This window comes from Ceratotherium simum, chromosome 2 (assembly GCF_057802395.1).
Source record: "Ceratotherium simum simum isolate JZ-2026a chromosome 2, ASM5780239v1, whole genome shotgun sequence".
NCBI classification, from domain to species: domain Eukaryota; kingdom Metazoa; phylum Chordata; class Mammalia; order Perissodactyla; family Rhinocerotidae; genus Ceratotherium; species Ceratotherium simum.
Window position 1 is genome coordinate 39,706,701 of NC_141901.1, and position 11,638 is coordinate 39,718,338.

Below are 11,638 nucleotides of genomic sequence, written 5' to 3' on the forward strand. Positions count from 1 at the left end.
AGCCTCAGGCCAGTCCCTTTGTGGGCTGCCACCCACCATCCTGCCTCTATTGATCTGCAACTCAGCATCCAGCACCAAGGGCCTCACTCCCTCCTTTGTGGCATGGTCGACACCTCTACACAGTCCCAATGTTTTGGTTCGTGTTCTCAGAAAGACACACAGCAGAGGCTGTGGGGATTAACATGTGCACAGTCAGCAGGGTCCCCTTTGGGAAGCCTCAGGAGGAGACGGTTCAGGAGCCGAGTCTATGACAGAGGAAGAACACTCGTCCTGCAGGGGTGAGGGTCATGAGTGGGAGGGCAGCTTGGGGAGGTGTCAGAAGAAGTGACAGGGCCACATGTGCCCAGGGAGTTGAGGACATGAGGGTCAGAGTAACGCAGACCAGGGGCAGCTTGAGCTGGACCAGAGCTGGAAGAGGCGGGTGTCTACAGGGATCAAGCTCAGCATGGAGGTGTCCCAGGAATGGTGATTCCCCTTCTTTCTCCAATTAAATTATCTTCATGGCCTGGCCTGGCTTCTGGACCTCACTGTAGACAGTAGTGAGAGGCTCCTTTTCTTCTAGATGTCGGTCACACATACCCTAGGAATGCAAGACAGAGGGTTTCTAGAACAGCTGAGGGATAGAGAGGCCCCAGAGGGACCCACAAGGAACCAATGCTGCTGACATGAACTCCACGTGAATTCCCCCAAAGTGCCCAGCACTACACTGGCCCCAGTTGTAAAGTTTCTTAGTAAATACCGGTGACTATCTGGAAAGAGTTAAAGAGACATCTGGCCAGAAATGCCCAGACCCATTCACAGAGGGACCCGGGAGAGCACAGGTTGGGCACTGCTCCCAGCTCTCATGTAGTCCCTGCCCCCTTGAGACTAGTGCTGGCTCAGCTCAGCACACTGGATGTCACCATCCTGGTTCCTGTGTTCCTCCTGCAATTCTGCACCTGAGTCACACACAGAGTGGAGCTTGAATCCGGGTCTTGGAAACCTGTACCCTCCCCTACTGCTATGAACCCCAAGGCCATGTCTACACACCATCCCCTCCTCAGGGACATTCCCTGAGCAGCAAAAAGCAGGAGAGAGGGAACTGAGGGCCCATTGGAGGAGAGGAGGTATCTGAGCCAGAAAGGAGAAGTGCAACTTGCCTCCTCCAGTCTCCATTGTCCTCTTCCCAAGTGTCTTCCAAAGGCACAGTCCAGCCCCGAGGATCAACAGCACAGCCACGATGGTTCCTAAGATGGCTTGCAGGGGGCCAGCGATGGCCTGTCCACGTGAATCTGCTTCCCTCACACAGAGAGAGTGAAGAAGGTTAAGGCAAGAGAGAATCTGAGACATCCATTGCCAGGAGAGATAGAGAGAGGAGATGGAGAAGGCTAAAGGTCCTGGTTCAGAGGCTGAAGAGGAGGAGCACGGAGGTTCATTCATTGAACCAGTTCCCGAGCTCCTGCTTGGTGCCAGGGATATTGAGACAAACAAGACTTGGTCCACACCCTTGGAGCTCATCATCAAGCAGGGAAGACTGAGAAAATAACAAAGTCTGCTAGCCAGAGGGATCGCCGTGCAACAGAGGTTTACACCTTGTACACAGGTCTTCAGGGAGGGCCTCCCAGAGGCGGTGATGGGTAACCTGAGTCTTTAGGGAGGAATAGGACTTTACCAGATATTCAGGGTGGGTGCAGCATTCTAGGAAGGGTGAGCATCACATTCAGGAAATGGCTGTGTCAGCAAACCAGCCCATTGGAGTTGCCAGGACCCCACTGCAGCAGACAGGAGGGGCTGGACAAGGAAGGTCAGAGGGAGGCAGGAGTCTGTGTTCAGAGGGTCTTGTGGCTCCTGCTGAGTGTTGAACTTTTTCTGAGGTTTGGTACGGGGGCGGTGAGGGGAGGGTAACAGGGGGTTTTATGTGATGCTGACACATCAGGTCCCTCCAGCAGCTCATAGAGGATAGGTTAGAGGGGTGAGGCTGCACAAGGGGGCACCAGGTAATTCATTCATTCAATGAAACACTGTGAACAAACTGTGCCACAAGCTGTAGTTGGCACAGGGATTCAGAAGAGAACAAGACGTGGTCTCTGCCCTCATGGTGTTCCAAGCCACGGAGGAAACAAGCATTACCACTTAGTAGGGGGCCAGGGACCCTCCTTAAAGGTGACGCCTGAGGGCAGCATGGCTACAGCCCCTGCAGGGCCCTGTGCAAAATAAGCATGAGGAGCTCTTTGTTGAAAAATTGTTAGAAATGTCATGATGGCCACTGCAGAGCTTCAAACCCAGCATGGGGCCTGTGTGACAACATGGGTCACGTGTTACTGAAGTCAGCCGTCCCTGAGGGAAATCTTTCAATAAGAATAAGGCAAGAAATGAAGGGGAAAGGTGGGAGGAATGATGGTAGAGGAAACGGCATATCCAGAGGCTCAAATATGGCAATAGCAGAATGCGTTCAGAAACTCAAGCAAGTGGTGCGGTGTTAAGTGTGTCACTGAGGCCAAAACCATGGGCAGAGGAGTGTCTGAGCCCTGAATCCTACAGGGAGTCTCTGAGATCAGATCCTATGTCAGATCCTACAGATCCAACACAGACAAGTGACACAATCCAGTTGCTTTTCCAAAAGACCACTCTGGACTCACTGTGGATGATGGGTGCGGCGGGGAGAGGGACTAGACAGCTGCCTACCAGCAGGGGCACCAGGGGAGAGGCACAGACATGAGAGACATTTAAAAGCAGGATCAAGTTGGATGTGTCTCCCAGACTCCTGTATAGAGTGACCAGGTGGAGGTGGTGCTGATGAACACGGTGGGGAGAAAAGCCCAGAGTCCTCAGACTCCAGTGCTCCCTGAGCTCCAAGAGTGCCCCTCCCTTCTGGGAGGTTACACTCACCATGGGCACAGACCTCCCCAACAGCGGAGGTGACAGTTTTCTGGTCCACAGAGTTGCTGACCACAGAGGCGAGGCTGGCACTGGGCTGGCTCAGAGGCAGGCTCACAGTCAGGTTCCAGGAGTTGGGGGCTGGTCTCGGTGTCCCTTTCTGTCCCAGCTTGAGGCCCTTGCTCTCCCAGGTCACATTCAGGTCTTTTTGGACCTCCACAGCCCTGCACTCCAGGGTGACATTGCACCAGCCTGCTGTGATGGACTGTGACCGGACCAGGATCTTGGGACAGGGCACAGGCTCTGGGGTGAGAGGAACTAGAGAATAGAGCCTCACATGAGTGGAGAACATTACAGTTTGCACGTTCTCATCCATTATCTCACATGAAGCTCTGGTTTCCTCCCTCTATGGAAGGTGAGACATTTTATAGATGAAATATTATTTCCCCAAAGCTAAATATATAGTGACAGACAAGAAGGAAGGGAGCCACTGACTTAAGCCTTATGTGATTTCACTAGACTGAGCAAGTCTTAAAAATCTCCCACAAGAAAATAAAGCCTGCACTCCACCTACCGGAGGCCCACTTTTTTAGAAATTGGGTCTTTCCTAGAAGGAGAAGAAGTCGAGAATGAAGGACTTGGCCTGGTCCAGGGCCCTCACCCTGCTTCTCCTGCTGAGATGATGCCTGGGCCTGCAGAGCCCACGGTGAAGAGCCAGCTCTGGGAGTCCAGAGAAAGAACCCACTTGCCCAAAAGTGGAGACATTTGTGGGAGATGCCACATTTGTGGTAGCAACTAGAAATGACAGCCCCGAGTGTGGTTAGAACATGCCACTGGACTTGTGGTACAGAGAGGAAGAGAAGTGACAGATTTACAAGCCAGTTATTGAAATCCCTTGGGGACCTAAAGCTGTCAAAGCCACTCTCTCCATAGCAGGGTGTTTCTCTATGCAGAGGAACTGTAGGGAAAGAAAGGGTTACTAAATGAGGTTCTTAAGAAGTGTGGCAGGGCAAACTTTCTCCTATATCTATGGAGTCTCCTTGGGCTGGATTTTGTGAGTGAGGCTGGCCTCAGGCTGGGGCTGAGTAAGAACAGGGACAGGGAGAATGGACTACACAAGGATTTCTAAATTATGGTGGGCAGAATAGTGCCCCCCCCAAAGATGTCCACCTCCTAATCCTCAGAACCTGTGAATATGTTATGTTAATGGCAAAGGGGAATTGAGGTAATAGAATTAAGCTTGCTAATCAGCTGACATTAAAATAGTGAGATTATTCTGGATTCTCCGGATGGGACCAATGTAATCACAAGGGTCCTTAAAAGTGGAAGAAGGAGGGAGAGGAGTTCAGAGGGCTGCACTGTGAGGAGGACTCGCCCCACCATTGCTGGCTGTGAAGACAGAGGAACATGGCCAAGAGCTAGGAATACAGGCAGCCATCAGGAGATGGAAAAGGCAAGAAAATGTTTCTCCCCTGGCTCTTCCAGAAAGGAACCCGGCCCTGCCAACACCTTGACTTTAGCCCAGTGAGACCCATGTCTGACTTCTGACCTACATACAGCACAGTAAGGCAATAAATGTGTGTTGAGTTAAGCTACTAAGTTTGTAGTACAGTAATCCCTCCTCATCCATGGTTTCCCTTTCTGCCGTTTTGGTTATCCAAGGTCAACAATGGTCTGAAAATATTAAATGGAAAATTCCAGAACAAAACAATTCACGTTATAAATTGCATGCTGTTCCGAGTAGTGTGTGGAAATCTCAAATCATCCCACTCCATCCCACCCGGGACCTGAATCATCCCTTTGTCCAGTGTATCCAAGCTGTATAGGCTACTGGCCCATTAGTCACTCGGTAGCTGGCTCGATTATCAGGTCGACTATGGAGGTATCTCAGTGCTTGTGCTCAAGTAACCCTTATTTTACTTAATAAGGGCCCCAAAGAGCAAGAGTGGCAATGGTGGCCATTCAGATATGCGAAAGAGAAGTCATAAAATGCTTCGTTTAAGTGCAAATGTGAAAGTTCTTGACTTAATAAGGAAAGAGGGGCTGGCCCACCATGGCGTAGCAGTTAAGTGTGCGCGCTCTGCTGCTGGCGGCCCGGATTCAGATCCCAGGCGAGCACCGATGCACCACTTGTCAGGCATGTTGTGGCGGCATCCCATATAACGTGGAAGAAGATAGGCACACATGCAAGCCCAGGGCCAGTCTTCCTCAGCAAAAAGAGGAGGATTGGCATGCTTGTTAGCTCAGGGCTGATCTTCCTCACAAAAATCATCATAATAATAATAAATAAGGAAAGAAAAAAAATTGTATGCCAAGGTTGCAAAGATCTACAGTATCTGTTATTACAGTATATTGTTATAATTATTCTATTATACTATTATCTATTGTCCATCTCTTACTTGCCTAATTTATAAATTAAACTTTATTATAGGTATGTATGAATAGGAAAAACATAGTATCTATAGGGTTCAGTACTATTTACTGTTTCAGGCATCCACTGGGGGTCTTGGAATGTATGCCCCTAGGATAAGGAGAGACTACTGTAATTTGTTACAGCAGCAATAGAAAACAAATACAGAAATTAAGTAAACTCAATGCTATAAACAATAAGTGTTATGACAAAAATTTCATTTCCCCCAAATTTCCATTTTCCTCTCCCAAAACACTGAAGTGATTTTATCCCTGGTATGAATCTCAGCTCTGGCCCCCATTTGTGGTGAACCCACTTATCCTAATTTCAGGGAGAAAATAGAGCCTAAAGGCTGGCGTGTGGAAGGAGTCCTGCAAAATGCAGCCTATGTGACACTCCTAGGTACAAAAGAAGGACATAGCCATGGGACTGAGGTGAGGGTGTGTCACGTACCATAGACAGTGAGGTGGAAAATCTGGCTAGATTCATCTCCTCCGGTGAAGATGGCTCGAGCTCGGTAATACCCACTGTCCTCTTGGGTCAAGTTCTCGATCCTCAGGGACGTCATGTTGGGCACATGGACCCTCTGCTTGTACTTGTCCTGGAGGTTGACCCAGGTTGGAGCCCCTTCTGACCCATTATGGACCCGCAGCATGACTGTGTATTTTAAGTCAGGGCCAAAGCCCCACGAGATCTCCTCCAGCTCTGCTGCTGGCACACTGATCACATGAAACAACACAGAACCTCCTCGGATCCCCTTCAGTGAAACATGGGCTCCAGAATGCTGACCTCCAGAACCGTGTGCTCCAGAACTCTTGACCCCAGGGCTGCAAACACCTAGGGCATTGGAAACAGGAACCCTGAGCATTTTTCAATCAAGAATAAAAGAGAGAAACACAGAACCCATCTTTTTAATGAAATCCACCCAATATACTCCCTTGATTCTTGAAAGGCAGCTTAGGACAATGAATTTGAAGGAATTCTGGAACCAAGTCCTGGTTGTAGTGGAGTGTAACCTTGAACAGGTTACATAAACCTGCTAACCTGCAGTTTCCTTACCTGCCTCAAAATGATAGCATGAATTAAATGAGATCAAGGATCAAAAGCACCAGCACATTTTCTGCCACACACTAAGTGCACATCTGTAGGAGGTAGCTTCCAAAGTGGGTCCAAAGATCCCTCCCTCCTCATGTTTACACCCTTTGTAATCCCCTCCCCTGGAGTGTGGTCTGTACCTAGTGACTTGCTCTGAGGAACAGGATACTGCAAAGGTGATGGGATGTCACTTAGCGATGGGAGGTTACACAAGACTGTGACCCATCTTGCTCGCACTCTCTCTCCCTCCATCTGATGAAGCCAGCTGCCACGCTGTCAGCTGCCCTGTGGAGAGGCCCACATAGCGAGGAACTGAGGGCAGCCTCCAACCAACAGCCAGGGAGGAACTCAGGCCCTCGGTCCAACAGCCACAGGAACTGCATCCTGCCAGTAATCAGACGAGTGAGCTTGGAAGTGGATTCTTCCCCGCTGAGACTTGAGCTGACTGCAGCCCCAGCCAAGACCTTGCTTTCAGTCTGAGAGACCCTGAGTCAGAGGACCCAGCTACACCACTCCTGGATCCTGACCCTCAGAAGCTGTGAGACTGTACATGGTGTTGTTTTAAGGCACCAAGTTTTCGAGTAACAGGTTACACAGCAATAGATAACTAATACAGTAATGAAGGTTCTGTCCCTTCTCTCTCCTTCTAGGCAGTGTAGTAGTCAGGATGGGCTAGGCTGTGCTGAGGTAACAAATAATTATAATACCTCAGAGTCTTAGAACAAGGGGAATTCATATCCCACACCATATGTCCCATGAGAGAGGGAGGAAAGGGGCCTGTCACACGTGGCAGAGGCTCCACCACCTTGTAGCTGCACCACACAAAACCCACAGCGTCCTAACAGCCTCTCAATCCCACTTCAAAGTGTGTTTTTATTGAGATGGGTTGAGGTGTCAGACTGGGTGATCTAATGTAATAGAGCGGTCTAAAGCTTGGACTTTAGAGTCAGTGAGACTTAAGTTGAGGCCAGGTCCTCCATTTTCTGGCTGTGTGGACTTGAGCTATTATTTAACCTCTCTGCCTTCAGCCTTCTCATCTGTGAAATGGAAATAATAACAGTGCTTACCTCATGGAAGTATTCTGGGGATTTAAGAAGATAAAAGCTTTCAGCACAGTGTTCAATAATTGTTCCATAAATGTGTTCCACCTCATTATGGTGATGATTATTCTTGACCAAGCCTACTTGGGATCAGAACCAGATATTCCCAGGTCCCAGGGTGGTGCCCTTTCCTCTCCACCAGCTTCCCCTCTCAGGGGTCTCCTCCTGGGTACACGGATGGGCTCAGACACCCATGGGTGCAATCCCATAGGTGGCTGTAGGGAGTCGAAGTCTAGTCAGGGACTTCTTGTTTACCAAAGCCCTGAGATTGAAAGGAAATTTATTGCTGTGTCCCCAGCAGCTGGCTTCCATGGCCACTGTCAACTCCCTTGTTACCATATACCTGAGGTCATCCGTGCTGCTGAGGAGAGAGGTAAAGATGGAGGGAACGGCAGGCTACATGTTATCCCAAGCATGGGTTAAAAAATTTTATATTATCAACTCTATTTGGTGTGGGCATTTTCCCCTTTCTTTAGTGAGTTGCTTTGTAATTGTAAAAGTATTGTGTGTTCATAAAAATCTATTATATGGATTACGGAGTTGATTCAAGTAAAAGTTCGAAGAGTGCCTCCTCCCAGTGCTAAGCACTGTTATTGACATGTAGCCTTCCAGAGTTTTCTCTATGTAGCCACAAATGCCACAAACTCTGTAAACAAGGGCATCTGTTTATACATTCATTCCAGCATTCCTGATGGCCTGTATGGGCATGGTCTCCGACTCTTCCTTTGAACAGGTTCTAGCAGCCTCCTGGTTCCCTCATTTAAACAAGGAGTGAAATAAAAGTATTCTGTAATACCTCAATCAATCACGGCATTCAGAGTTAATCACATGTTGAAATATGCAATTATAGGTACAGCAATGGACACTAACCAGAAGTGCTCTATTTAATCTGGCGCTCAAAGGAACAGCCCTGTCCCAATGGGGAAACGTGCAGGTGGACTTATTGAGAGACAGCATTGCAGTCTCCAGTGTGGCCCCTTCCTAAGGGATTTTCACCAGTAATTCTGACCAAACAACGTTTGTCTGTTTCCCACCAGCGTTGGTAAGAGCAGTTCAGAACCAAGTGAACAGAGAGAAAGAAGCTGGTATTTTCTGCTAAACAGACAGAAACTGAAAAGCTCTGGCCGAGGTTCTCAGGTAGCTGCTTCTGAACAGCACACCTGTAGCGTGCTTCCCTGAGCAGGGTTTGCAGACCAAGTTTCCACACACTGGGGGAAGGAGATGATATCCTTCCAGGTGGTCTGGAGACCCCTCTCAGGAACAGAGACAGAGAAAACAGGGGGCCAGGCTGGATCCCAAAGATAAGTCTTGAAGAGGAGGATGACCTCCTTCCTTGAAGGGCTGAGGAAGTGACCACAGGGACTGCCAGAGGTCTTCTCTTTGAAGGTGCCCTAAATGGGCTCATCAGCTGGCAGTCCCTGTCAGGACACAGGAATAGGGCAGGAAAGGATGAAGAGACAGAGCAGAGACCTGGAAGTAGCCACAGGAGAGTCCTTTTTCTGGGTGGAGGCACCAAATCCCAGAATGTCATAGCCGGGAGGGACCTTAGAGGGGATCTGCCCAGGTCCCTCCTTTCACAGAGGAGGAGGTTCCCTGGTTGGTGACCTTGTCCTGGGTCACACAGGGCAGAGCTAGACTCTGGGTCTCCTCTCTTCCCTCCCAGTGCTTCTCCCCTGCAGGGAGCTGCCCATCAGCTCTCCCACCCTTACTCTGCCCTCCCCAGGGCTCCTCCCTCCCAGCACTGTTGTCTGATCACTGATGGGATCAGGTCCTGGAGTCTCATCCTCCAATTTCCCTCTCCTGGGAAAGAGGAAGCAAGCAGTTAGAGGGCTTAGCAGAGCAGGGACTTCTGGCTAGGAGAGAGTTAAACAGCAGCCCAGCTCACCTCCCCACTTTCTAGAAAGGAGGGAACCAGGGATAGAGGAGGCTCAGCCCTAAGGCTGCAGGGCGGGATCTGCCCCAGAATCTGGGTGGTGAGCACCAACTGTGAGCAAGATGGAAGAAGACTTAGAAAGAGAAGGAAGGCAGCAAGAGCTCTCTGATTTACAAAAGATATAATCCTGAAGAAGAAAATAAAGCCTGGGGAGGACATGACAGTAAACAAGATAGAGTTAAAATTCATTTAAATAAGATACCATTTAACACTGAAATATCATCACAAAATTTTCTCCATTTTTGTGACCTTTCCATCTTTTTTCTTCCTCCCTCCCCCCCCCCTTTCTCTCCACTGCTTTCTCTCTCTCTCTCACTCTCTCTTTCTTCCTTATATAACCTTACAACCCCAGGGCCTATGGAGAAAACTCTAAATAATTTAACATATTTCTCCATTTAAATAAATTTGAAGAAGTGGAGAAAGCCTACATTTTACCCTGGACACAAAGTTACCTAGTTAGAGGGGTCTAATGCAAAGCTCACTGTTAATTCAAGACATCCTGTGTACAAATGCTCTCTAATCCACTATTTCATGTAATTCCCTGCAACTTCACATAGTGGCTGGGATATTAGAACAAAAAAAATCAACAATGAGAGCTTTCACAGCTTACACCTGAATTCATAATTCACTAGTTATTATTATTTTCCCATTAATTCTTCATTTACTTTCGTTACATGTAAACATAAAACCTCCGATAAAGTCCTAGATGAGATATTTGGCCTTCCTTAGGACAGTCTTTATTTTAGTTTCCTTTTTGCTTGACCCTCCCCCCTCGCTACCTCCCCTTCCTCTCTCTCCTCCCCAGGTTCACCCTCTCTGGGAACCCACAATAGCAGTCTACGTTTCCTTCCACATTTTCTCCATTTGTAAACATGACGGTACACAGACACCCTTAAATTTTGAAGGCTCCTGTTCATTTACAAAATTACAATTTCACTTATATTCAGTCTCCTGCATCTTGCTCATGGAAATCCAAGCATCCGAGTCATGGAAATTGGAAATCCCACTCAGACAACCGGTACATTCGTTTTTTATCCCTCATATTAGTCCATGATAAAGACACTCCTCAATTTGTTCAATCATTCCCAAACTGATGGTACCTCCTTTGTTTCCAGGGGTTTTCTCTAAAACAGTGCTTTCAGTCTGGGGTCTGCAGGACCTGAGCAGCATTTGGCAGTGGAGGGAGATGCAACCCACAGGCAGGAAAAAGGGGCCCCCCTAGAGGATTCACTTTACACAAAGATAAATACTTCTCAACTTTTTAAGATGAAAAATAACACTGTGGTGGAAAGCAAAATTCACAAGTAATTTTAAGTTAAATGTGAGAATTCCAGGGACTCTCTCTCTGTGCTTGGAGCTGAGCCCCTAACCTGGACGAAGAGCAATCCTTCACTCTCCATTTTCAGTGGAGAAGCCCAAGAAGCCCAGAATAGAGTTGATTCCTCCAGCTCAGACACGGGGGTGCCACGTCAGCCCCCTCCTCCACATGACAGCTGCAGAGGCTGTGAGGGCCCCTATGAGTTCCAGGCCAGGGGTACCCTGTTCCCAACCCCTCTGTCCCCAGGAGTGGTTTCTTTGTCTATCTCCATCCCTCTCCCCAGGCAGCTCCAGGCTCTCCTGGCTTCACTGCTATTGCAGCAGAAGTGGCCTCACCTCCTTGTTAATGAGCCCTTAATGAAGCCCCGCCACCCATGGCTCAGGGTTCCCAGCCTCCCCACAACCAACAGGCCATTTGTTCTTTCTCTTCACCCCTGGACTCTAAACCAAATGCAGTGCATTTGCTAAATTGCAAGAGTTGTATTGCCTTTTCATTCACCAAAGACATCAGACAGGGGAAGGAGACTCTGCCTCCCTGCTCCACCAAACTGCCCTCCCTCCCAGGAGCCCCGGAAACTCACTGAGGAGGAGACTGGTGAATCCCAGGAGCCGGTAGGCCCAGCAGAGGTGGGGGTCTTCTGAGCAGGGCCCCATCACAGGCTACCAACCAGCGTGTTCAGCTGCAGAGGAAACATCTAGGTGGCAGAGACAAAAGCAGAGGAAAAGCTTCACTCAGACAAGCCCCTTAGACTCTTCTCCACCTCAAGGGCGGAGCTAAATATTAGTCCTGGGATCTCAGCCCAATAGTTAGAGTAAGCCATTCAGATCTTTCATATCATCCCCAGCACCTACAGGAGGACCTCGATAATAATTGCAGAATAAATTATAAACAGCCTAATTCTATGACGTGCCTGGGACTGTGTTGGA

At 48.8% G+C, this 11,638-nt stretch overlaps 1 protein-coding gene across 1 annotated transcript; it reads right to left on the reverse strand.

Annotated features, from left to right (window-relative positions):
• Window positions 1–867: 867 nt before the first annotated feature.
• On the reverse strand, window positions 868–11,365 carry LOC147917917 (SLAM family member 9-like). The gene is made up of 4 exons (XM_087417646.1): window positions 11,293–11,365; window positions 5,720–6,103; window positions 2,869–3,159; window positions 868–1,271 (listed from the first exon to the last, which is right to left on the reverse strand). The coding sequence occupies exons 1-4, from the start codon at window positions 11,363–11,365 to the stop codon at window positions 868–870; spliced, it is 1,152 nt and encodes a 383-aa protein (XP_087273772.1).
• Window positions 11,366–11,638: the final 273 nt, after the last annotated feature.